Raw genomic sequence first — 26,331 nt, 5'->3', positions numbered from 1 at the left:
CGGGGGATCTCTCCTCCAAATGTGTGCGCCAAACACCCTGTCATTTCAGGTTAAATACAATCACAGTATACATATTCATTATATTTCCAATAAATCCTTAGCATATTCATGACTTTTCCAAGAACAAATTAGCATATGTTAATATCTTTCACGCATGTCTGTTAGTGTCCTCGAGTGGTCTTTGGGGGTCTCAAGATGAAGGCTTATACTCCTCATCGCAGTGTCCACTGGCTGACCTTTGTTTCTGCGCAGACTCAGTTCTCAGATCAGCATATCGTGTCCTTCCAGGTTGTTTTGCTCTGGTCTCATTGCCCTCTTGGTGCCTCTATCTCTGTAGCTTGGTGCTTCTGCCCTCCCCAGGCTGAGCTGTCTGGGGTAGAATTATTGAGGAGCCTCTCTATCTTAGAGCTTTCCTGTCTTCTCAAAACAGCAAGGATCTACTTTAGTTTAATTACAATCACTCTGGTAAGTGGAAATTTTGCATTTACGGGTATCACCCCCATCGCCTGTTTGGTCAATTCAGAATGAGCAGCTGCGCAGCCCTTAAACGAGGGGTGGAATACCTGCTTGGACTGCGCTTTTTACCTGCGTCCTCCGCTGCTTTCCTCCAGCTTGTAAAAGCCACTAGGACTTCCTTTCTCTAACAAATCTCTGGAGCCTCTGAACCTCAGTTTGCTGGGCACTTTGCAGCCATTAGGTTTTCTGCATGGTGTTCCTTCCTCGAGATTTAATTGTGCCACAGACATTGTGCTGAGATCTCTGGGATCGCAGTGCTGGACGCGTGGTCGTCTGCAGCAATCAGGTGCGTCTGGGGGAAGTTTCCCAGGTGAAAGCCATGAGGTTTCAATCCATACCGCGCTCGGTGGCTCGGTGTTGGTTTCTGGGATGCAGCCATGGCTCGTGGGCTACGGGATGCTGGTCCACGGTGTGTGGCAGCTGGACTGAGGGGGCTCGGGTTTGTCTTCGTTATAGTATCGCACGCTTTCAGCTGGCTCTTTAGATGAGATAAGATAATATTTGAATAATAGTATTCTGAATACTCTTTTCTTCTTTTCTCTTTCAGCAAGAAACATGCGTCTGAACTTATGGTACAAATTTTGAAGGTCACTGACACACTTCCGCCCGGTTCCAGTTAGTGTCATGCATGTGAGAAGATTAAAATGGATTTTTTTGTTTCTCTTTGTGTTTTCTGCCATAACAATGTGGTACGTAAGCTTTTCTTCCACCACTGTGATTGAGCGTGCAAACCTTACGTATTTCTATGAACACGAACCGATTTACAAGCAGCACTACCTCTTCACGTTGCGGGAGCGCTTGAAGTGCAGAGACATAAATCCGTTTCTGGTCATCCTGGTGTCCTTGAGGCCGGGGGATGTGGAGTCAAGGCAGGCCATCAGGATGACGTGGGGATCGCGCAGCTTCTGGTGGGGACGCCGGATTGTAACCCTGTTCCTGCTCGGCCAGGACACGCCAAGAGAAGACAACGCCGCGGTGCTGTCGGTAGAAGACGAAAGCGTCCTCTATGGTGACATAATTCGCCAAGATTTTATGGAGACTTACGACAATCTCACCTTGAAAATAATCATGGTGTTCCAGTGGGTCACCGAGTTCTGTTCCAACGCTAGATTCCTCATGAAGACCAACTCCGATGTCTTCATCAACACCGCTAACTTGGTCACACTCCTGCTGAAGCTGAATTCCTCGGAAAATGTTTTTACTGGTTATCCTCTTATCAATAACTTTGCCTACAGAGGCTTTTACAAGAAAACGTACATGTCCTACGAGGAGTATCCGTTCAGGGTGTATCCTCCGTACTGCAGTGGGATGGGCTGTATACTGGATGGAAAGCTGGCGCTCAGGATTTATGAACTCATGAGTCACATCAGACCTATTAAATTTTAGGACATTTACGTTGGAATTTGCTTAAATATACTGAAAGTGAACATCACTGTTCCAGAAGATGAAGAACAATTCTTTGTCTATAAAATTAATTTTGATATCTGTAAGTACAGATGTTTGATTGCAGTACACTGCCTTACATCAAGTGAAATAATTGGGTTTTGGCAGGATTTGTCAGCCAACAACGTCAGTCGCTTGCCTTTGACTCTGTGTTCAGATAGAAACTTCAGCATGTTGGGTGTGAAAATGTTTAAAGTCTGGGGCAGCGCAGACCCACACCACAGCTGCAGAGGTGACTGCGACTGCAGGAGGGCTGCGCTGCTGGGGCAAAACCGCAGTGGCGGCATTTCTCTGGGACACTCTAATGGTCTTAAATAAAAATCCCAGGAATTCGCAGTGAACTTCTCCGTGTCCGCACCCTATGCACGCAGGATACATCAGCATACCCTGTCCTGTCTTCCTCTGACCCTTCTCCAGGCGGTCTGCTGTCACCATGGGATTTCTGCCTGAATCTTCTGGCCTGTACAAAATGTCACCGAGGAATGACGCATACGCCAAGAAACTAGCTTGGAGGATGCTTCCCAAATTCCCACCTGGATTTTTTTAAATTGTTTTTGCAACTGCAGCATCCTTTGCCACCCTCAGTTATTTGTTCCCTGCCCAAGGACATTCTCCTTTCAGCATCTTGCCTCTGTAACCCTTCTGAGAGTGTTACACCTGCTTACTGAAACTTATCGCCTCCGAACTCCTTCCGAGAGTGTTACAGGCCTGGGGCTCTTGTGGGATCTGCAGAAGCCAAAATTCTGAAAACGCCTGCGTGCCTCTAGGTGTACCTGTGTACGTACCCACCGGAGTTGCGCTGGGTCTGTGACAGCGTTTCCAGGCTATTAGAGGGCCCGATGCGGTGGAGGTCACGTGTGGTTTAGTTACTGGGCTTCTCTACTGCATGGGGATGGCCAAACCCCACGCACGTGCGCACATACGCGTGTGTGCTGATGCCTGCAGAGAGTTTTGGAGCTGCACCGGGAGGAGTAAACCAGGTGCATTTGTATTGTGACTTCATGTCTGTTTCTAAAAGAGTTTTCTTTCTTCACATATTAAAATGAAAAAAAGTAATAAATTCTAAGATTCTTACATCTTAAAGAAGAGAAACTACTACGTATCTGTAAAGATGGGTATTTTAATCACTTTATTCATATCAGCAAGGCCAAGTTTTCAGTAGTTTACACTCCTAATAGACAACAATACAGAATCTGCAGTTGCGTTAACACAGTTATTCTGGACACGTCCACTACAGGGTGAAGGTACTACAGTTACATCCCGTACAGTTGGAATGACGGAGCACTGCTGCCGTACTTGGACTACAGCGAAGATGTGGCCATGTATTTACATTTGGCTGTATTTCGGGTCGTCTCTTAGAGACAAATTAGAAGAGGCGCAGAAACCTCTAGTACCGAGCCTGAGGTTTCACCAGGATTTTCGTTACGCCGTGGTTATGGTCAGTGTTGAGTTTTGCTGTCTGCTCAACAACTGCGCGTGGTTTTGTGATGGGATTACAGGACGCGTTACTTGTTCGGATATAAAAATGAGGTTTTGGGGAGAATGCTCTCTAGACAAGTATTTCAGATGTCAGTGTTCTAAGAATGTATGTTAAGAAGGTCAAAGTTTTTCAAAAATAGATTTTTTTGGTAAACTAAACAGCTAAAGACACAGTATTGCATAACCGAGGGAAGAATGCTGCTGTATTTCTAGAAACAGAGGTAAAACTACAGCTGTTCCTGTGGGTTTAGGGTTACTTGATGTGCTGTGGTCAGATCCCGAGAGCTCTGTGAGAAATGGTTAACTTGTTCTTCCGTTGTTCATACATCTTCAAAAAACCCTCCCTCATTCGTAAGCCTGCCACGTGAAATGTTCAGAAATAAATTATTTGTCATAAGAACCCTGCTACTACAGCATGGTTTGTATTGCTTTCTCAAAAATTGTAATTCTGAAAAACGATGCAATCTTCCGAAACTGGGTGGGTGAAGCTGCCAGCGCTCCCGTCGATGGCACGAGCCACGCGCGTCCCCGAGAAATGGCCGCGCAGGACGGCAGTGACCGCGCGGCGTCGCCGGGCCGGGGGTGTTGTCACGGCGGTGTCCCAGGGTGCTAACGCTGGGCGCGGGTTACAAGGGTTTTGCGTGCACAAAGGGGGTTTGCAGGCAGCGGTCTGGCTATGCCACCGAAACCGTGCTCTGAAGCGGCATCCGTTCTGCAGGAAGTTTACACTGTGAAATAGTCCCGCTCCCGGTTTTTAAAAAAACCCCTCATTTCCAAATCTGGTTTGTGTTTGAGTCTGACTTTATTATTGCTTAAAAGACCATGACAATTCGTAGCTAAGCTGAAGTTTCTGCTGAAAGCAAGTACCAGGAAGGTCTCTAGTGTGAGCAGCCATGCGAGAGGTCAGAAAAGCTTCAGACTGTGAACTTGTGTAAGCATTGAAGTCAGTGGTGCGCCCAGATTTTATTGCACCTGCCTACAATGTTGTACTAAAAACAAAGCCTAAACCCCAGGCTAAAATCTTTCCAAATCCCCAGATTCTTTTTCTCATGCAGGCAAGTGGTTCTGAAAGCCGCATTAAATCAGAATTCCAAGCACCTGTGATTTTGATGTGAAAATTTTGGGGTTTTCCGACTTGGAAACCCCAATAATTATAATAATCCATTGGTCAAAGATGTTTGGAAGCTACTGCTGGGTGGGGAGCGAAAGGGGTTACAGTAAAATGTCAAGCCTGTGTGGCCTGCACATGGTTCCAGAAGCGTTAAAAAGTTAAAATGCGGACATGTTTTGTGTGCGTTCTAGAACAAACACGTTCAATACAAACGACGAAATGGTACGTGCTGCCTGCTCCGATCGGTTCAGTACTGACAGCACGTAGGTTTGGAGCATTTTCCTAAGCCTTGTCTTACATCCTCTGGTTAATACTGAAGCATTTCGGTGCAACTCACACGTGCCTGGATGCACAATAAGTAATGTGGTTTTCTGGTACTTATTTCCAATGTAAACTAAAACCTGACGGGCAGCGTGATGCTGAGCTCCTGGCAGGTGCCTGGCGGTTAGGCCGGGGAGGGTGAAGGAGTTGGGGAGGCAGAGCTTTGCTCCCTCGTTGTCAAATTTTCACTCCTCTCCGGTTTTGTCCGAGCAGCGTGTGCCAGTCCGGTCATCTATCGAGGACTCTGCAGTTGGGCTAGGACGGAGGAGGTAGGGAGAGAGCTGTAGAGCCTTCTGCAGTCGCTGTTAGACTGAGCCTGCCCGGGTTTGGCGCCAGCGCCGTGTATCGCCGGCCGGGCTGTACGCCGTGTCCACGCGCCAGGGCTCCATGCGGGAAGGAAAGGAGCCCCGGCAGGAAGGAAGCGAGGCGATGGCAGCGTTTGGTGCGGTGGGGGGGGTTCATGTGTAGTTGAGTCTCCATTTTAAAGAAAGCTAAAATTGTAACAGAAACCTAAAACTGTAAACCAAAACGAAACCTTCCCCCCCAGTTTGTGTGTTGGGTTTCCAAGAACCCTAAAGCCGCTTTCTTTCGGAGGACTAAAGAAGGTGGAAGCCTGTCTGAAATGCTGCTGTTGGGTGGTTCCGAGCTGAAGGCAGCGTACGAGGACGTGCCACCTGCGAGGCACTACAGTGTGTCTCACCTGCAGCTGCGGGACTGTGGGACTCAAGTTTTCCTCCTATAAAACAAGGACTTAAGACAAAATTCATCCCAAGCGACCTCTCCTGGGATGGTGGATATATCCGAGCTGTGTTTTCCTGTGGCCTTCCATGCACAGCATGATGATTTTCCAGGCCGCATGAACCCAAATTACCCAAACGAGGGGTTTTTTTGTGTGAGAGTTGATGATGTGTAGGGTTTCGCGCCGTCCCGACCGGGCTGGGGCTCAGCCTGACGTCCTCGCCACTCCTCTCGGTAACGCTCTGCCTGCAGTGGTCCTTCACCTAGGAGTAAAGGTAACGCTCTGCCTGCGGTGGTCCTCCACCTAGGAGTAAAGCGCAGTCTCCCCTGAGCTTGCAGTAAAGATAAAATCTTGACAACAGCTTGGAGCTTCTGGCTCCCCGTGTAAAAAAATGTTGTAAACAAGCCTGCGGAGGCTCTTATCTGCGGCAGCGCAGCCGCGCTGCTCTGAACGGGAGCTGTCCTTCACCAGGACTGCTTGATGAACCAGCGTGGGCTGGTTCTCCCGTGCGTTCTGTGGGGTTCTTGCTCACGCTGAGCCTGTCTCGTCGGTTCTTGGAGAGCGTCTCCAGGTTCGGCGGGTGGCACAGCACGGGCTGCGTGTCCGGCCCCTGCTCCTGTCGACTGTCAGCAGTCACGTGGGGGTGACTGTCCCGTGTCAAAGGTGGATGGGTCGGAACTTTGTACTGGGTGACTTCTTGGTGCACCCAGCGCTGCTAACCGCCGCCTGCGTGCTGTCGCTGGCTTACGCAGAGAGGAACGGCGTACGGCAGAGCAAGACAGGGATTCCGTACGCAACGGAACCAGCTCCAGAGAGCTTCTTCCAAAATGAATCATGCTTTTAGCGTAACTAAGGTGTTCTGACCGGAAGGAGAAAATTTAAAAATCACAGACGGACTTTGGCAGTGCTGGCCCGAGAGAAAAAAGTGCTTTGTTTCCTTCTTGCTCAGCTAATCCGGAGTTCTTCCCTACGCCTGCGCAGACCAGGCGGAGGAGCTGACCTGCTCAGAAAGGGGGATTTCAGAACCTCTCAAGAAGTGCTCTCGCCATGAGCCTCTGTTCAGGGTTTTAGAGGATCAGCTCCAGCTGCTGGGCCGGCACCCGCTCTGCTGAGCAGAGCATCAAGGCAGCGGTATGTCACGGGAGACAGCCCCTACCTAGAACTCTAAGTTACCTACGGGAAAACTGTACGTAAAACAGCTGCTTACCTAAGCCTTCGATAGTCAGCACTACACAAACAAAAGTGATTTAAAATTCAAGTCGGTATTAAGTTCATTGTATGTCTCTTTTCAGCTACAAGTTCAGACAGATCATCTCCGGCCCATCGACGGCACGGTGGGGGGCAGCAGCTCTGCTCTGGGCAGAGCATTCCAGACCTGAACCTCGCGTTTCGCACAGCCGAGGGGTGGAGGCTGGGACGGAGCCCTAAAAACCTGCTTTAGGAAGTGAAAGGCTGGGGAGGGATTTTTTTCACTTCCGAAATGTTTCTCTGTGTAAGATGCGTACGGGATACATGAGCAACGTACTACTTAAAGCCAGGACGATGGTTTTTTTAATTATGTAAATTGTATAGCACTGTAATAGTCGTAGTTTTAGTACTGACCTTGTGTTCACAAGTCAGCAGACAATACTTCATGAGGTTAGATGGCATTTATTTGTATTTATCCAAACATTCTATTCAGTAAAACAGGCTCACTCAATTTCAAATTTTGTATTTTTAGGAACTGTAGGACTACAGCACCGATGCCATCCTGGCAGTGCCACCTGCGACCATCCCTCCCCGGCCAGACGGGGTCAGTGAGCCCAGACCACCAGTGCTGGATGTCACAACGGAAGAAGCGACCTATGTTTTATATGACATGGACCAGCGTCTCCCGCCAGCCCCGAGACCAATGATGGGTTCTGGGCCCTCCTGAACCACAGTCTGCGTCAGCCGCGCCGCTGCTGCACGTTTGGATCCCACAAACAAGTGAGTAAAATGCATTCTTGGGGCGAGCTGGCAGGGGACGTCAGGCAGGGCTGCCCTGTGCCCAGCTGGGACGCGTGTTTTAGCCGCTGAGGAGCTGCGGTTCTTGGCTGTAATCGGGGATGCCGGTGCTCGGGGATGCCAGTGCTGGGGGATGCCGGTGCTCGGGGATGCCGGTGCTTGAGGGTGCCGGTGCTGGGGGATGCCGGTGCTTGGGGATGCCGGTGCTCGGGGATGCCGGTGCTTGGGGATGCTGGTGCTCAGGGATGTCAGTGCTCGGGGATGCTGGTGCTCGGGGATGCTCGGCCCGCGCTGCTTCGGCACTGCTGGAGATTCAGCCTGGGAGAAGGGGCCTGCGGCAGCCTCAGCTCAGCCTCTGCAGAGGGGCAGCAGGCTGAGCCCAACGGCGAACGTTACCGAAGTGCTTGGGTACCGCGCCGAGGGCGGGCTGGCCACCAGACGGAGCTGTCAGCCCGCCGAACCAGGCGGCACCGGGGCTAAACCGGAGTGGGTTATGGCCCTCTCCTTGTGCCGATGAGCAGCCTTTCCGAGCCCCCAGCAGTGCATGATCAGCGCGATAAACTGCATGGCAGGCTGTGCTCAGGGTGAAAAGCTAAACGGGGTATCTTTAAAACGTACTACGCGAGTTAAACTGTTACTCGCCGTATCCCTGGGGAGAGCCCGCATTCTGTTAGGCGCTGGGTCGGGTGACTGACTGCGTGGTACAGGCTGTCATGTTGGACCAAGGAAAGATGCTCTTTGGCAGCAGCTTCATCTACCGGTTTGCTGCCAGGCGCTGCTCTTGCTTGAGGACGGATGGCACCGCTGGAGCTTCTTGGGCTTAAGCGACAAAAACCTCCCCTGGAGACGTAGGGCAGGAGGGAGCTCTCAGGTGGGGGCCCCTGCCCGAACCGAAACGCTTCTCTCTTCCTGGAAGCACTGCCTCTCCCGTGCTCGGCCACGCTGCCCGGGCACGCGTGGGGAGTGTTGCTTCTGGCACCGCCTTTCAGATGTAGGATAGATTATTAAGACAGTGGAGGATCAGGCCGTAGATCATTTAAGTTGCATAAACAATCTGCACGTTACTTAATCTCATCCTCCAACAGCTCTATGTATCATGGCAGAACTTGGCACAACTCAGCCTGACTGGAGAGTGACGGATGTCTAGATCTGGATTAAAAATGTCTTAGAATAAGATTTCTAGCAGGGAGCATGGGTAGGCACTGCGTACGTATGTGGAAGACTGCACAAAGCCTCTCATCTCCATCAGTCCTTCATCTTTAAAGTAGCTGTAACTAGTTTTTTAAAAGAAGTAATAAAAACAAAAGCCAACAACACTTGCAGAGATCATTGGCAGGAATGTCTTCGGCCAGGAGAGAGCTGCTCGAAAGGCTGGAGTGCTGCAGAGAAAACTGAAGGAGCTAAAACAACTGCTGGTACCGCAGACACCTGAAGGCTGACCGGGGGCCTGCCTGGAGTGGCCTGTGAGTGACAGAGTAAGGGGGTCCTGGCACAAACACTGGGACAAGCCCACAAACCAGTTCTGCGCTGCACTGCGCTGCGTTTTCCTAAATCCTGTGAGCATGGCTGGCCTGCAGGCAAGCCACCCTGCCACTGCTTCCTCGCGGCTGCTCAGGAGGCTGTGAGTGCAAACCGTTCTCCTGTCTAGCTCGGGAGCCGCAGCACCAGCGAGCGAGCGGTGCTCAGGAGCCGGCCGGGCATCCCGCAGCGGCGCTCGCTCACCTCCAGCAGGTGACCTGCAGGAGGCTGGCGTTAGTCTGTGACGGGTTTTTTTAGAGCTGACTGTTGTTCCGGTTCTGACTTCCCAAATGCCTGGGAAGGATTAGCAGTGATGTCTCTGCTGTACAAGCGTCCCTCTGCTTCAGGGTTCTGCAGGCTGCCGGGTCTAATTCTGCTTCTCCCCGGGCAGCTATTGTGACAAGCACGCAGCCTGCGTCCTACAAAGCCAAGCCAGTACAAGGGGCACATCATCTGTGAAGGAGAGAGGAAAGGCAAAGGCGCCACGCACCACGAGCTCTGCCTGGAGCGCGGTTTCGATACTGCCGCTGTGGCATTACGAGGACATGATTAAGCTCTCCCATGAAAATATCACACAAGGTTTTCATTTCACAGCGGTCTGACCTCAAATACCTTGTCAAAATAAAATAAGCCAAGTGCTCTGCAATTATTAACATTTCCTGTTAGCTGCTCCATTTAACTGCAACGTTGCATTTAAAATTCACTGAACGCACTGTGCAAGAGATTTATAAAGTCCGAAACCTTCCGTCCTCCGGGGAAGGAGCGGGGCAGGCTGGGTGCCTGCTGGTTTCAGAGGATGCTGGACACTTTCACGCTCTGCTTTTCCTTTGTCTGTTCCTGGGAGTCGAGGGGCTCTACCCGGCACCCGGGATGAGAAGAGCCTGCTAACGGCTACGTACACAATTCGAATAGCAACAGCAACAGATCGCTTCACGGTTGTGATTACCTCCTGACAAACTAAAGGGGGGAGGTTTGTTGGGGAAGAGATAACCTGGGAACACAAAGGAGAAGACTAAGATGGGAATTCCTGCTCGAGCAGAGAGCAGAATTCGTGCTCGTCCATCACACCTGCTCAGCACCGCGGCACCGCGGCGCAGCACGCTGGGGACCAGCACGGCAGTTGCCCAGGAAGGGATGAGAACCAGGCCGCTGTTTAACTGGGTGATATTGCATCTTTATCCAAGAAACAGCCCGAGTCAGCTGACGCGCCACATCCCCGCTTCACCTCCGGACCCAAACACTGCCAACCTCCATCGCCCTGGAGACGAGAGACTTCAGCGGAGGGCACCCCGGGGACGGTGGCTCAGCACGGCGTGGGCAGGCCGGCCCTCCCAGGCGCTGACCTCCAGCCGGGGCCCAGGCTCTGCGCCGCGAACGCGCCTCACCCTGTCCCTCTGCTGCCGCTGCCTCTCGACCGGGAAGCAGCCAGCGACGTTACCGATGTAGAGCAAACTCGGACGGTCATTGTTTAAACTTACAGTAGTCACAGATTCCAAACTACAAGTAAATACTGAAAGTTAGATCTAAACATATTTGTATCTAGATTTAACACAAGCTTTCATCTCTACAGCGCAATGACACTGCCTGGCATTTACACGTTATACCGAAACATGGTTCTGAAGTGGCCTTCCCCTGGACTAACACCACAAATTAATCTGCAGTGGTACAAAGACACCTTTAATAGGCTTGACTTCCCTCCAGGTAGCTCTAAGGAATGCCCAGTTTTGCTGAGTTGTCCAAACAGTCACTAACAAAATGAATTTTATCTTGCATTACTTTCTTTACATGCCTATGAAAAGTCCATGCCTGAAAACTAACGAAAGGGTGAGTCTCGCTGAATAGCAGAGATTCTTCTGTCCCAGCAGAGCTGGTTTTGGATACAGAAGGTGTTGGGCCTCAGAGTATTGTCCTGGAGTTTACGATGAGTTGGTTGGAATACACTATGGCATAGAAGAAATGTTAGGGAGTAACGCACAGACTGAAGAAACGCGTGGCTTCGGGTAATTGGTACCTACGCCTCATCCCATGCTTGGCGGGGATTTGTCTAGGGGGGGGGAGGTTAAACAAAGCGTGACAGCCAGTTCCGTGGTAGCAGGCTAATTGTTGGCTCCTCTTCCTCCTCCATAGCAGTAACAGGCCCGTCATCGCAAACATTCTCCTACGCAACCTTATCGCTGCAGATGAGAAAACAAAAGAGATGAGCAACACGAGAGCATCACTCTGAAGCGTCGCTCCTACGCGCGGGAAGCAGCAGCACTGCCCTGGCCCTGCCGTGCATCTGAGCCGACCTTTGCCTGTTCGAAATGAGAGGTGAGGAATCAAATGAGAAGTCTACACGGGATTTGTAAAGAGGATTCTGAAATGGGAGATTACAGTTGGTATCTAAGGAGCAGCAAGGTCACAGGAGACGGGTACATGTGAACAGACTTAATTCTTATCATCACTCCGAGTGCATTTGTTGTATTGCTCCTTTTGTTAAGCAAAGAACAAAGACCAGAGGGATCCGTTCCTCTTGTGTAGATTTGTAACGGTATTTACTAGAGCTTCCTACTATGTTTAAAATGTAAGAGTTTGTTTTAAGTTCCGAGCGAGGCAGAGAACCACTGGTAGTTACTGTTCTTCTGTTTTGCTGCTGTTGCGGAACTTCACCACCATCACTGTTATATTATCAGGACAGCCTCTGTAAAAGGACTGTAGGACTATACTCTTTGCGCCGAAGTGTGGTTCATCCAAGCGTTCCTTGATGAACCGGACAGCTTCCTCGTTGCTGAAAGCATCCCACAGACCATCCGATGCCAGGATCATGAACTCCGGCTGCAGTTTGTCCAGGTCAAAGGTAAGAATGTCGGGGTCGGGAATGACAACGTTCAGGTTCTTCAGAGGGTAGTCTCCTAGCGAGCGGGACATGGCCAGGATCCCCTGCACACGCCAGGAGCCGTTAAAGCTGATAAAGCCACCTGAAGAGAAACACCAACACTTAAAGCCGTTCTTTGTAAAGTTAAAGCGTTTTCCTGCCTGACCCCCCCCCCCCCCCCCCCCCCCGCCAAAGTGCATCCTGCAGTATCCTCAGCTACAGCGCTGTCACGCACCCCAAAAAGCAGGAGACACCTTCAGCAAACCTCGGAGCGCGGCAGGGAAGCGCTGGGCCGTGGCTGCTGGTGCTGCTGAAGTGGCTGGAGCAGAGAATCACAGAATTCCAGCATGGTCGGGGTTGGAAGGGCCCTCTGTGGGTCACCCAGCCCAACCCCCTGCCGAAGCAGGGTCACCCAGAGCAGGCTGCACAGCACCGCGTCCAGGCGGGGCTGGAATATCTCCAGAGAAGGAGACTCCACAGCCTCCCTGGGCAGCCTGGGCCAGGGCTCCGTCACCCTCAGAGGGAAGAAGTTCTTCCTCGTGTTCAGCTGGAGCTTCCTCGGCTTCAGTTTGTGCCCGTTGCCCCTTGTCCTGTCTCTGGGCACCACTGGAAAGAGTCTGGCCCCGTCCTCCTGACACCCACCCTGCAGATATTTGTAAGCATAAGAAGTCGGGAATGGCTCTGCTTTCAAATGAAGGAGCTTCGCGCTCGCTACTCCCCCCGTGAGAGCGACGGCTCCCTGAACACAGGCGTTCTGTACTGCACAGCTTCCTCTTCCGAAAGCCTTTTGGCGATGTGAAGACAAAAATGCTGAAAGCAAATTCTTGTGCTAGTAAACACCTGCTTTTTCTGTCTAGTTAAGAGTTTTCCCCATTTCAGAAAATCTATGAAGGAAACCGCACTGCAAACACCCTGCAGCAAGACTCGCGTCTCCCTTGCAGGCATCAAGCAAGGAAGCAAGCGCAACAGCATCTACGGGCTCCTCTGTCAAACCGCCTTGAATGAGCTGTCCCAAAAAGGACCAAAAAAAATGTTGTGAACAAACCTATCATGAGATTTTACTTCAGGTCAGAAAAGCGGGATCCAACTGATTGATTTTACCATCACCAGGATTAAGGCTACTTCTAGCTGAAAATAAGATTATTTAGGGATTGCTTGTAGAGAGCTGCGTTTTGCACTGAAATCGATGACTCCGATCCAGCCGGCACCTGGCTGCCACCCAGCCTGACTGCGCCGGGGAGGGAACGGTTCGGTGGTCAAGGTCAAAGAGTAAAACCCAGGCACCTTCAGTTCCCCTGCGTGCCTCTGCGTGCCACTGTCGGCACTGTTTCACAGCACTATGCCTGTCATCTCATCATGAATGAAAAGTCATTCGAGGACAGACAATTTGCAAACGTGGAACACTAAGATGTATAGCAAAGTTGGGTGAGCTGTTGTCTTTCGTACCTGCAAGCTGTCAGCTTTGGTGTTCTCATAAATGACTTTGTTCTTTGCAGGGATCAGAATGTTTTCAGCTCTGCGCTCCAGCCCGTGCGTTCTTTGTCAGTCACCTATCACCTGACGAAAGTGTTTCCATCCCTGGCTGGCCGAGGTAATCTGTGAATTCCTTCCGCTCGCAGCTGAAACTGCATTGAACTGAACGATGCGTTCTTGTTTAAACCTTGAAACTCGATTTGGGTAAAAACACCAGAAACAAAACTCTTTAGTTGGGTGTTTGCACGACTGCTTCTATGGAGTCTCCATGCCGAAGATGTTTCCTTCCATAATCAAAGCAGTGAAGGACTGGGGAGCCTGCCGCAGCTCCTCGTTAGCTGTGCCGTCAAACGAACCTCGTCCGGCTGCTGCTGTAGGCCTTGAGGGCGCACGGTCACACAGCCACCCACCCACCGGCCCAGGGGGTTCACGAGTGATCAGGGCTGTAGTAACCGCAGTATAACCCTGTGTACGCATGGGAACAGCAGGCGAAGCAAACTGCAACTCGGAAGAGGTGGTTTTTAGACATTTTCCACGCCATCAGGGGACGGCAGTGCCTGCAGCCGCTCCTGTGCCTGCAGAGAGACAGCCGACGCTGCGGACTCGCCGAGCAGGCTCGCTCCAGTCCCTGCAGGTCGTGCTTACGCGCACAAAGCGAGGTTTGGGTGCCATTCTCACGTGGCTCCTGGAAGTGCCTACGGCACAAGCTGAATTCCTGTGGTTTGCTAAAGTGTCTGTTGGCACTTCTGACAGTGTCCCGTGTGAAGCCTCCCATACAGACTACACAAAAATGCTCACGGAAAAGCAAACATTCTGCAGCGCTGGCGGTCACCGGAGAAGAAAAGGCATTAAAGAAATAGAAGCTTTTTGGCAACTGCACAAACATTTTGCATGTTAGCAAGAGCTGAGCTCAGAGGATTATGTTCAAGGTGAATGACTGAAATTTCTATCAGTGACAGTCACCTTGTGGCTCTGCAGCCGAGTGTTTCTTCGCAAGCCAAACCCACGTTCGTTTCAAGGCCACTGTGTTACGCTGATACTCCACTCAGGGCTCAAGCTCCTGCTCAGAAGGAGATGCCGTGTGTTTTCTGGGGAAACCAGCATCCTCGTGCCACAGGACACAGACGTGGGACCCTGCTCTCACTCAGCTGCGAGACGAGCGGCACCACAGCACTGGCAAGCGTGCACCAGCCATGGTGAAAGTGACACCAGCCTCTCGTGAAAATGACAGTCAGTCTTGACAAAACCCCGGTGACCGCTGCTGTCAACGGCCCAGCCACGCCACGGAGCGGGCAGTGCCACCGGACGCGGCACCTCGGCTCGAAACGGAGGGCCCTGCCCTGCTCTCTTAGCTGCTGTCTTTCCTGTTGGCATCTGGCTGCGGGCTTGGGTACCGGTCACCTCTCGCTGCACCGCAGGAACTCCCGCAAGAAACCGGAGCGTTGGCTTCTGGGCTTTCAGCACGAGAGCTGCTCCAGTCACGTCAGACTGGTAACAGGGAATTCCTTTTCAGGTTGTGGGCTGCCGAAGACTTTGTACGCAGCTGCTGGGAGCAGGGAAAAGAGAGGGACTGAATTCCTTCCCCATCCACCAACTGCTGACGGCAGCAAGCAGTGAGCTCCTTAAGGTCCACCACGGCAGCGAAAATTGACGGACGAGTTTAGACTCGTCATCCCAGTGGCAATGCCCCGCTGAAACGCACGGGGCAAGCCAGGCTCTGCTCCGAGCTGCTGCTTCAGGCTGCCTCAGACTCATTTATATCGGACTGAGGCTTGATGGGTATTTTCTCAACCATGGCCATACGGATTTCACTTGTAAATTAAATGGAATCCTACTAATGCAAATGTGCCGTCATTTTATAACTCCCTGTAGGGCACGGGACAGTGCAGCTTGATGGCGCAACGTAAGGTTGGAAAACCGAAACGTGACGTAATGGTGTGGTTATTGTCGCCTTCTTCAGTTCTGCGTCACTAGCAAGTGCCTAGATGGTGGAAGAACGTCAGGCACTTCGGTCACAGTGGCAGCGCAGGCTGGATAATTCAGTCTGGGCACTTGGCTTCCATTCTGTGCTGGCTGTATGTCACGAAGGGCTGCTGCAACATGTCAAAGTATCTGGCAGTAGTATAAACCGGACTGTATGTTTGTAACAGCACTGTGAGGCCGTATCAATCCTGGTAATACAGTGGGGCAATCGGTAGCCGAGAAGTGAATTCATTAAGTCACTGGGCTAGACAGAATATTTCTTGTTTAGCTGCACACAGTGTTAACATTTACCTGTCTATTAATTTCCTCCAAAGTTGGAAATTCCTGGAAAAATCCAGGTTCATTTTTCACGCTGCTGTGTTGCTGTGTTATAAAGCCTCACATCTACAGAAAAGAATTACCCAAATACCCTTTTCTCCTAAGTGAAGGCCTTCTCTAAGTGAACAATTGCATAGAGGCCCTGGACTTGGCTAAGAGGGAAACCATTTTACAGAGGAATCTCCAGATTTTATTGATACATCCCCCAAGTACAGAGTTGAAGCAAAGTGAGACCAAGATTTTCCTCTTCCTTCTTCTTAGGATCCGCGTTCTTTTTCTTGCCCCTTGGGGAACCCACGTGACCTCGGCTCTGTAGCAGCAGGAAGGATCCCCACCGCTCTCGCACCTCGTCAGTGATAAAAGCAAACGGAGGGGAAAGCGCACGGTGCGCACGGACGGGCATTTACACTGGTGAGAGCGTGTTGATAACCTGCAGGTTTTAAAAATGTTTTATAGTCAGGGAAAAATGTGTTATTTCCACTTTGCAGACGAGGACATGGAGGCAGAGAGGCAATGCACCTCTGGAGGCAACGCTCATCGGTAGGTTTAACGCAAACAAAAGGAACCTTTTTTTCTCTTCATCCAATAATTTGCTGCTGCAGGCTGCTGTGGGAGCCAAACCAGAAATGGGCTCAAAAGAGACTTTGACAAACGCATGGCAAATGGGCTACTGAACTTGGGGATCCAAATGTAACTTCTAGCCCAGGAGGTCGCTAAACTGACAAGTGATGAAAGCTGGAAAGATTTACTGCAGAAAGGTTTCTCTTTCTTGTATTCCTTCCCTAGACTCCTGCTCCAATTTACGTGTTTGTGATCATTAGCAGTCACTATACGGGAACGAAAAATAGCTTTGATGAATTAGATTCACGCTCCGCTTAGTTTAGGAGCTAACGCTCACTCAGCTTCAGACGCAGCCCCTCACCTGAAGGCCGCTGATGGGGTTTGGTGTGAAGCAGCCTGTAATGCTGCTGCTCCTGTTGATTAATTTGCTCCCTGCAGAGATGATGAGGGAACTGGCCGGGACGGTCAGCTGGCTGGTGAAGAGGAAGGCTGCTCCTCTTACCCCGACACTGGCCCGTTAAGGGCTCGGTCAGTCTGCTTCCCTTTCTCTGTCTGCACCACGACGTCCTGCTGGAAGGTGCTGTATTAGCAATGGAAGATTTTATCTGTTGGTGCCTCAGTCTAGTACTTCTCAGTCTCTCTCGGGGGGGAAAGTCTATATTATTGACAGAGTAGAGAAGAAAAAAGATGAACCTTCAATCTAAAGCAAAAACGTTACAACTCACCAGCTCTTTTAATCCTCTTCCTCTCTTTCAGCTGGTAGGGCTTGTGATCATGTGACAGGGGGATGGCATTCCCATCCTTGTCACACAAGACTCCTCGCGAATCCCCGACGTTGGCCACTGTGAGTTCCTTATCTGACAACAGTGCGATCAAACAAGTCGTACCTGGGAAAAACAGAAGGGAATGGGAAGCAAAACAAATATATGTGTGTGTGTGTGTGTGTATACATATATATATAAAAAGCGATTAGCAGGAAAATGTTCTTCCTATTAATAGAGGCAGAGAGGGGCTGAAGTGGGAGCAGGGTATTCCAGTCTCCATATGAGAGCCGGCTTTTCCTAATGGCTGAGGAAAGTAATAAGAGGAAAGTATAAATTAACCCCAGAGCCCACTCGCAGCTTCCGTGAACTGAAACTACTGCGCTGGCCCGTGCATGGGCAAAGCAGAGCTCTTGCCCCTCATCCCTCAAGAACTGAGGTCAGTTTTTAAAATTTTTTTACTGGCGAGGAAAAAATTTGGTGTTTTAAATTACTCTAACCTTTAAATACACAGAAAATGTAATTAGTCATTGATCACCATATCCAACAGGCATAGTACTTGTTGGCTAAAGTGGCAGGAAAATATTGGACAAATTGGCTGTTTCTCAAGTGAGAACACTACAGTTTTTATTTCCCCCCTTTAAGTAGAAAGGATGCTGAGCAAAGCAGAGCCCGTTCAGACCATGCCTGCTCTGTATCTTCCCCTTCTAGCTAGTGCGAGCTGTATCCATAAAAACTCCAGCTATTACAAATATTCCTCGCACGGGCTTCGGACCAGATGTCACCGTTTCATTCACATTTTAGAACAGAAAGATGGCAAGCATGGTTTTAGGCACACGCTAACAAGCGTTAAAAGGGAACGTGCCTGGCACCGGGGCATTCCAGCGCTGCCCACCACCGGTGCCAGCCCGACTCCCAGGTCTGCTCCCGGGGAGCTGCCTTTGGGTTTAAGTCTGTGCTCTGGGGTCTTAAAGCTAAATTCTCGTAGCTGCTGCTTGTGGAGTCGCTGTCCAAACCCAGGATTAAAAACTATTTTGCTGTTCCCATACCAGCAGTTGAATATCCCATGACTGGTATAAATAAAATAGCCAGTAACAAACAATTTGTGCTTAGATGCACTGTGCTCTGAAGATTTATTTTTAACTGAATGGTCTGTCTTGCACAGCTCTAAACTAGAGCTATTTTTTCACAAGGCAGGCAAATAAATATATATCTATATATTATTTTTTGCAATTGATGGACACATTGCAGACCTAAATGGATCTGGTTTCCCACTTGTTGCTAACCCCCCGCCAACTGCACAGCTTCACGGCTCAGCTAACACCAGGACATGCGGAGGAGCCCGTCCACCGGCTCCCCAGCGAAACGAGCTGCCTGCTCAGGAAACAGCTCCTCTGCAGACGAGGCGAGATGCACCGCCGGGCGCGGAGCAGGCTGTGCTGAGAGCGGCACTCGACGGCTGGGCGCCCTGTTCAGGTGCCGGCGTCCGGCCGCAGCAGCCCGGTGAACGGCCCCGCTCTAACGCCAGAGGCCGTGCTGATGAAAACACCAGGATCCAAAACACAAAGACAACAAAATAACAACGAGGGTGTGAGCTGCTGTCGTGGGGTGCAGCTGGTGGTGTAAGCGGAATAAACTGGGATTTCACGTTTGAGGTCACCTCATTCTCCACCTGAACAAAAGCTGGGAACTCTGCAAATGCACAGAGCTCTGCTTCCGTGAGAAAATTATAGCAATAAACGGCGCTCTTCCTTGATTTGATTTATGAAACGGTCCTCGGCAAGCGTTCGAGCAGCACTGTGCTGATCATCTGCGCGAGACTAGAGGGCTGGTGCCTGCTGAAGCTGGCCTGGCATTTTGTCTAAATTCCAGAGAGAAAAGGAACAGCTGCCTTTGCAGTTTGGGCTGAAAACGAAACCTGTGAGATGTAAAACACGGGCAGAAACGAAACCCCTGTTGGACGGGAATACGCAGGCGAGGCTGCGGGGCTCCGTGCTCCACCGCCCGCGGATGCGGCTGCCCAGCGTCCGCGCCGTGGCTTTACCTCCAGCCGCCCGCCCAGCCTGACGCTGGCATCTGTGAATTCAGCCACCTCGCGTGCGCCAGAGCACCCTCCTCCTCTGCAGACTGCCTTCCCTGCCCCACAGCAGCCCAGCCGGTGTTTTTCCTACAGGCAGTGGTAGAAATCACACATTTCCTAGTAAGGAAGACACTGCAAATAACATCTTCCAGCCCTGGCGTTTAGAAAGTAAAATGCTTCACAAATATAGTCATTATTACCACAATTTATATAAAAATGACAACTTTGAACACAGTCTTCTTGGCCGTATGATCTGTGTGAATGAACGAGAACGAGCGTCTGAAGCAGGAGATAATTTCCAAAGCGCTTCAGGAAGGATCAGTTGTTTCACGGTCCCTGACTGAGGGCTGGGCTATCGGCAGGTCCCTGACCCCACGCTACTGCCTGCCATTACGGGAGAAAGCAAACTTATTTTACTTTGTTTTCTTTTCCATCTATTTTTATTTCAGTCATTTAACCTTGTGGAGAGTTAGAAAACATCGTGCTCTTGTCAGCCGCCTCAGATTTAATGCAATTGCACAATGGAAAATTCCCAACATAAAGGGTCCAAAATTGAGAACACATGTTATATTAGTCCCTCGATGCAGCTGCCTGAATAATACCCTGCTGAGCAGTTTACAAAGAAAATCACCAGAAAATTTAAAACCTGTACTATACTGGCTGCAGAGATAGGGATTTTTTTTTGTTTGCCTTTTTTTTTTCCAGTCAGGCAAGATTATTGGTGTTGTATTTTAGTATCAGACAAGGCACCTCGTAGAAGTCAAGGCTGCTCCGGCTCTGCTGGTTTTTAGATAAGCGCTTTATCGAAAGGAAGAGAAGCCGCCAGCGTGCACAAGACCTGATGAACACATTGAAAGGCTTTTGAGAGCCCAGGCACGATCCAGGTCACCCCGCAGCCCCTGGAGATCTCGTGCTTCACCTGCGGCGTCGAAAAATCCTGCGGACGCCTGGCTGCAAACGCGGGGCAGCTGGGGATGAGCAGCAGAGCTCTGGGCTCCGGGCGGCCCAAGCTGGCTAAAATTCCCCCCGAGACCTCGTTTCACCCCACTCTGTTAGCAACAGCGCTGTTCATCTCGCCAGGCGCTCACCACAGCCCCTCTTCTCTCCCTCTTTGCCGAGTTTTCCTTCTGTTTTGCAAGTCTCTCATGCCCCACAGGTTTCAGGCCATCGGCACGAGTAACCTCTTCCCCTCCTCTTCCCCCTCAGTGCTCTCTTCGACGCTGCACTTTAGCCAGTCCCTCCACGAGAAATCACACCTCCGCCCTGCCCTTATCTCAGGCTTTTAAATGGCCAAAGTCCCCGCCGAGGCTGTTCCCCCCGCGCAGCCGCCCTTCCCACACGTGCCTTCTCACTGCTTTTTCCAGTCCTCCCCCACCTTTTCCGCAGCTCTTCGCACAGACTCTTTCGCAGACACAACTGAGAAATGAGACTTTCCCCCTCCTACGTTTTAACCACCGCTTCCCCATTTGCACAACACGCGCCGAGGCTGCTCGGGTGCTGCCTCCCACTGACCCGTCTTCCTACTCTACTGGTTCCATGATAACATTTTTTAAAAACTCAGAAGTTTTCCTTCCCTCCAGCTCCACACTACGTCTCCTCCAGCGCAGCCTCTGCCCCACACTCGCCATCGAAACAGCTTCTGCCAAGACCCTAACAGCGTTTTCCAGCCGCAGCGCAGGCAGCTTTTCCCACCCCTCCTACCTGCCTCCAGCACAGCCAGCTCAGTGCTTTCTCTTGGCTGATGAGACACTTCTTCTCTCCTCATTTTTCCCTTTGCTTCCCTAATCGCAAGCATCTCTGAAGACCCTTTCATCTCTCCTCTCCTCTCCTCTCCTCTCCTCTCCTCTCCTCTCCTCTCCTCTCCTCTCCTCTCCTCTCCTCTCCTCTCCTCTCCTCTCCTCTCCTCTCCTCTCCGCTCCCCTCCCCTCCCCTCCCCTCCCCTCCCCTCCCCTCCCCTCCCCTCCCCTCCCCTCCCCTCCCTGTCCAGCCTCTGACCAGCCCCCAGTCCCCTCCATCAGCTTGCTTCTGCGTAACCCCCTCTGCAAACGCTTTTCCACACAGACCTCCACAGGGCCGTGGTCTTTCCACACAGACCCTCTCCATCCCATGGCGGTCTCTGCTCTCAACTAAAAGGTCAGCCCGGCTTCTTAGCAGAGATTTATCTCAACACTTTCACTGACAGTCTCCTGCAGCCCGTTTTGGATGGGATGACCTCAGAAACAAAGACCATCACCATTATCTTCAGAGAGACCAACACTGCCCTCTTAGCGTTTGGCCTAAAAGCTTTAAACCCCAGAGGGCTAAAAGTTACATTAATTCCTGCACAAGTGGGGCTTGTGACAGCTCGACTGCATTAAACAGAAGCCTGCGCAATAGGACATTAGTCTAATCATCTCACCTCCGAGCTGGTCTGCAGAAGGGGGAGGTGGGCTGCACCAGCGGGGACCACTGTGAAGCTGCGGGGAAAAAGATCCCCGGTAACCTTAACTAGAAAGGGAATATCCCGGGTACCTGGGCCATGCTCGGACGGACACGGCTTTCGCAGTCTGCATTTCGTAGGGTCAGACACAGAGCCGGGGAAAACTCCTACGTAAACTGCGTGAGCCCTGCACTGACAGCAGCGTTGGAAACAGCAGCAGGTTCGAAGCCGGATCCCTTATCCCAGCACTGAACTAACAACGGAACAACCGTGCTGGCCAGCCCTGCCTCACCGGTGACTCCAAGTCACAGAGTCACAGAATGGTGGGGGTTGGCAGGGCCCTCTGTGGGTCACCCAGCCCAACCCCCTGCCCAAGCAGGGTCACCCAGAGCAGGCTGCACAGCACCGCGTCCAGGCGGGGCTGGAATATCTCCAGAGAAGGAGACTCCACAGCCTCCCTGGGCAGCCTGGGCCAGGGCTCCGTCACCCTCAGAGGGAAGAAGCTCTTCCTCGTGTTCAGATGGAACTTCCTGTGCTTCAGTTTGTGCCCAAAGAAAAGTTGTTGTGGGAGGAAAGTTACACCACCCCACAGAACGCCTTGTGTTAAGTCTGGATCCCCTCCCACAAACCGATGGCGTACGCCAGCACTCCTGTGACGCCTGACCGCCGGAGAGCAGAGGGCTGCCGTGCCCTTTGAGCGGAGACGCGGTCAGAGCGACTGCAGGTCAAGAAATTCGGTACTTACTTGGCTGGACTGATTAAAAAACAAGCGAAAAACAACTCAGAAAAACACTTCCTATCTTTTTTTCAGCTGTGCTCAAGCTTGAATTCACACAATAATTAAGCAAGAACTAGCATTTTCGAGCTTCAGTAATCTCCAGAAGGAAACAGAATTACCCAGAACAGTGCAAAAAGCAGGATAAAAAAAGAAACACAGATTTGTATTTACTCTCCATTAGTGACTCACACTGCATGCAGCTTCTTTCTCACTTATAGACCATACATTTCCACTTGCCTTACAGGGACTTTAAATCCTAAACAATAAGACTCCAGTAGTTTTCAGGGCAGATATCTGACGTTTTTATCATTACTGTAGCTGCCCTCTGCGCCCATCTGCCTCAGCGCCTCCCGTCGAGACCAGCCAGCGTTTCCCAAATTTCTCTTTTGCATGCTCTGCACATACCCCTCAGGCAATGCAAATAAAACTTTGATTATAGCCCGTGGAATAGATAAGACTGAGAAAAACACTGTAAGTATAAGAGATGGGAGTCTCTTGCTTCCCAGTCACCAGGAATACGGATAAAAAAGGATAGAGAGGGAGGAGAGGTGTTGTGAGACCCTCAAGATCGTGAAATGCCACCTCTGCCTGCCCTCCAAGTGACCCACCAATTCTAACCCAAAGCCATAAACACAAATCCAGCTGGCCACTGCTTATCCATAAGACAAGCAACGATAAAGCCAAGCAGCAGACGCTCGCGTTTCATTCGTGCTACAGCAGCGAAGGGAACCACGGGAGCTGCCGTGGCTGAAGCCCTTCCCGTGCTCGGATGCTCCCCAAACCACCCTGCCCGCGCAGAAAAGGAGGGACAGATCAGGCACCGAAAACACCAGTTCTCCAGACCGAAACAAAATGATCCCAACAGCCTGTAACTGGGGTGGGATCGCTGTAAAACCTTGTGCCGGGATGGAGCTTTTGCTGGATCGCAACGATGCGCGTGCCTCCTCCATGCCTGGTTTCTGATCCAAGGCGCCATCTCCCACGTGCATTTTCAGCTTCTCCAATGGCATCGAGCCTTCATCAAAGATTTTGTGAAAGGCCAAGCTAATCGTGTTCATCAGCACTTCCCTTACTCCTTTATACTTTATTGAAATATTTAAATAGCTACACAATTTCTTCTAGCAGAAGCTATGCAGGTTAGAGAAAATGCTGTTATAATCTCCAAAATACACAATTTCAGCAAATTACCAGGCTAACCGCCTGCGAATGCAACAAACTGCTGATCACTCACAATACCTTTCTGAAATATATACGCATTTTTGAAGTACCCACCTCCTTTTCCGCAGACTCTTGCGAGCTGTACGGGACTGAACAGCCTGTATCCCAACCAGGCGTTCGTCCCTGAATCCCCGCAGTGCTGCTGCTTCCCGCAAACGAGCTGCACCTGCCTCTGCTTTCAGTTAACAAAATTCTGCTGCAAAAGACAGTTCTGTAAAGGACGAACCTAAAAACAACCATTCTGAAAATTCAAGGTCTCGTCATTCCTTAACCACTCAACGTAACGTTTTTCCCCCCTAAAATTAAAAGAATTCCTTCTATTAAAATAGATTAAAAAAATCGGCTTCTTAGAAATATATAGAAATTACTTCAAATCTTTCTAAGATCGTAGCTTAATTTCCACTGCGAAACAATTCCTACCTGGCTGTATGCAGTACTATTTTAAGATTTTTATACTTGAAACAGAGAACCATATTGTATTTGTATTCAGATCGATCCCATTTCCCTGCCTAATCAATGAGCATGTATACATTACTCAGTCCTGGTCATCATTAATCATATTATATTCATCACATACAGTCATTTGGGATAGACTTCCTAACAGATTCATGTCAATGTTCCAACTCAGCTATGTAAAAAATACCTAAAAGCGTTTTCCAGGTAGGAAAACTAGAGCTGAAAGGAAGGTCTGTGCATCAGGTACAAGAAGTTAATTACTGGAAAACGGAAACCCGTTTGGGCAGCCTCTCCATCTTCCAGACTGCTCTGACATTGCCTCATCAATACCACTGCGGAAACGGGGAGCGCTCCCACCTTCGCGCTATCCTAGCACCGTGTGATTTATTTCTTGTCCTTACGAAAAATAATCTTAATACAAAGAGAATCTCCATTTCAGCTCAAAAGCTGATTTCTTGGCTTGTTCTTGGCTTGCCTGTGTATTTAGTTTCACCTGAGCATCCCACTCAAGACCTTTAACACGCTAGAAGTAGAAATACGTTGAACACGGTTTATTTTGTTATGGTGAGAAACGTCTGTACTTTACCAGGCTAATTAAAGTGCGGAAAAGCACAGCTGCAATATCTCCGTTGCGGATGGGCTCGGGCGTTCTGCAGCAGCTGAACCTCCCGTGCAGCCTCGCAGCATTAGGACAGGAAAAAACGCCTACGCTGAGGTCTGTACATGAGAGGAGCAGAAGCCTCTTGCTGACACTTCCCGGTGAGCCTTCGATACCCACAGGCTCAAACACCGGCTGTGTGGTCAGCGCAACACTGGCATTTGCGGACAACCTGCAAAGTCCGAATTCTTCTGACTGTAAGAGCTCCTTGAAGCACTGGGAACTGACCTGACTGTAGGCGATCGTGCAATGTGGTGTCGATACAGACGGGGACCCGGCGATCGCTGTTTCAAACCGTTTTCCTACCATAGCTCCAGCCAGCTGCTGCACAAGCCTGGCAACAAGAGCGAAGGGTCGAGCTGAGCGTCAGGCTTAGCAGCCAAAGCGCAGCCCCCAGCACAAATGACGGCGAGCACACAGCATTCCCTTGCCAAAACACGTTTTCCCCAGTTCCTAGACTTCTACAGTGGAACTAAAATTTAGGGGCAATTTCATAGAGTCATAGAATCATAGAAAGTTTTGGGTCGGAAGGGACTCCTAGAGGTCATCCAGTCCAACCCCCCCGCAGCGAGCAGGGACACCACTAACTAGATCAGGTTGCTCAGAGCCCTGCCCGACCTGGTCTTGAATGTTTCCAGGGATGGGGCCTCCACTGCCTCTCTGGGCAACCTGTTCCAGTGTTTCACCACCCTCATTGTAAAGAATTTCTTCCTTATATCCAGACTAAACCTACCCTGTTTTAGTTTAAAACCATTACCCCTCGTCCTGTCACTGCTGTCTCTACTAAAAAGATTGTCCCCATCTTTCCTATAGGCTCCCTTTAAGTACTGAAAGGCTGCAATCAGGTCTCCCCGCAGCCTTCTCTTCTCCAGGCTGAACAAGCCCAACTCTCTCAGCCTGTCCTCATAGGAGAGGTGCTCCAGCCCTCGGATCATTTTTGTAGCCCTTCTTTGGACCCGCTCCAACAGTTCCATGTCCTTCTTGTGCTGAGGGCTTCAGAGCTGGACGCAGTACTCCAGGTGAGGTCTCACCAGAGCAGAGTAGAGGGGCAGAATCACCTCTCTCGACCTGCTAGCCACGCTTCTGATGCAGCCCAGGACACGGTTGGCCCTCTGGGCTGCCAGAGCACATTGCCGGCTCATGTCCAGCCTTTCGTCTATCAGTACCCCCAAGTCCCTCTCAGCAGAGCTGCTCTCGATCCTTTCATCCCCCAGCCTGTATTGATAGTGGGGATTACCCCGCCCCAGGTGTAGGACGTTGCACTTGGCCTTGTTGAACCTCATGAGGTTCACACAGGCCCACCTCTCCAGCTTGTCCAGGTCCCTCTGGATGGCATCCCGTCCTTCTGGTGTCTCAACCGTACCACTCAGCTTGGTGTCATCTGCAAACTTGCTGAGGGTACACTTGATGTCGCTGTCCATGTCATTGATAAATATATTGAACAGCACCGGTCCCAGTACGGACCCCTGAGGGACTCCACTCGTCACTGGTCTCCATCCGGACATTGAGCCGTTGACCACTACCCTTTGGCTGCAACCATGTACTTTATCTCCTTCGAACTGGAGGCATCCCTAGGAGATCCACGTAACTCTGACCCAAGGCAGTAAGTAGCTGGGGTTCGTTTTGCTCGGCAACTGTGCTGAGCAACCTCAGACCAAA

The 26,331-nt window shown here is 50.8% G+C and overlaps 2 protein-coding genes across 2 annotated transcripts in view; one reads left to right on the top strand and one right to left on the bottom strand.

The window, feature by feature from the left end:
* The first annotated feature begins 1,200 nt into the window (after window positions 1-1,200).
* On the top strand, window positions 1,201-1,906 carry B3GALNT1 (beta-1,3-N-acetylgalactosaminyltransferase 1 (Globoside blood group)). The gene has a single exon (XM_009940070.2). The coding sequence runs from the start codon at window positions 1,201-1,203 to the stop codon at window positions 1,900-1,902; it is 702 nt and encodes a 233-aa protein (XP_009938372.2). The 3' UTR covers window positions 1,903-1,906.
* Window positions 1,907-3,063: 1,157 nt separating this feature from the next.
* The window catches only part of PPM1L (protein phosphatase, Mg2+/Mn2+ dependent 1L), a 108,664-nt gene continuing 85,396 nt past the window's right edge, over window positions 3,064-26,331 (bottom strand). Inside the window, exons 3-4 of the mRNA XM_075418381.1 lie at window positions 17,028-17,189; window positions 3,064-12,070 (exon numbers count right to left, since the gene is read on the bottom strand). Of these exons, the coding sequence (XP_075274496.1) occupies window positions 11,724-12,070; window positions 17,028-17,189 (509 nt within the window). The 3' untranslated portion in view covers window positions 3,064-11,723. The remainder of the gene's footprint in view (window positions 12,071-17,027; window positions 17,190-26,331) is intronic.

Source organism: Opisthocomus hoazin, chromosome 4 (genome assembly GCF_030867145.1).
Source record: "Opisthocomus hoazin isolate bOpiHoa1 chromosome 4, bOpiHoa1.hap1, whole genome shotgun sequence".
In the NCBI taxonomy this organism is placed as follows: Eukaryota; Metazoa; Chordata; class Aves; order Opisthocomiformes; family Opisthocomidae; genus Opisthocomus; species Opisthocomus hoazin.
The sequence above is the reverse complement of the archived record's forward strand: the minus strand, read 5'-3'. Positions and strand labels throughout refer to the sequence as shown.

What these genes read in the sequence shown, in the direction of transcription:
- B3GALNT1 (XM_009940070.2), top strand. Translation starts at nt 1,201, where the DNA reads ATGTGGTACGTAAGCTTTTCTTCCACCACTGTGATTGAGCGTGCAAAC.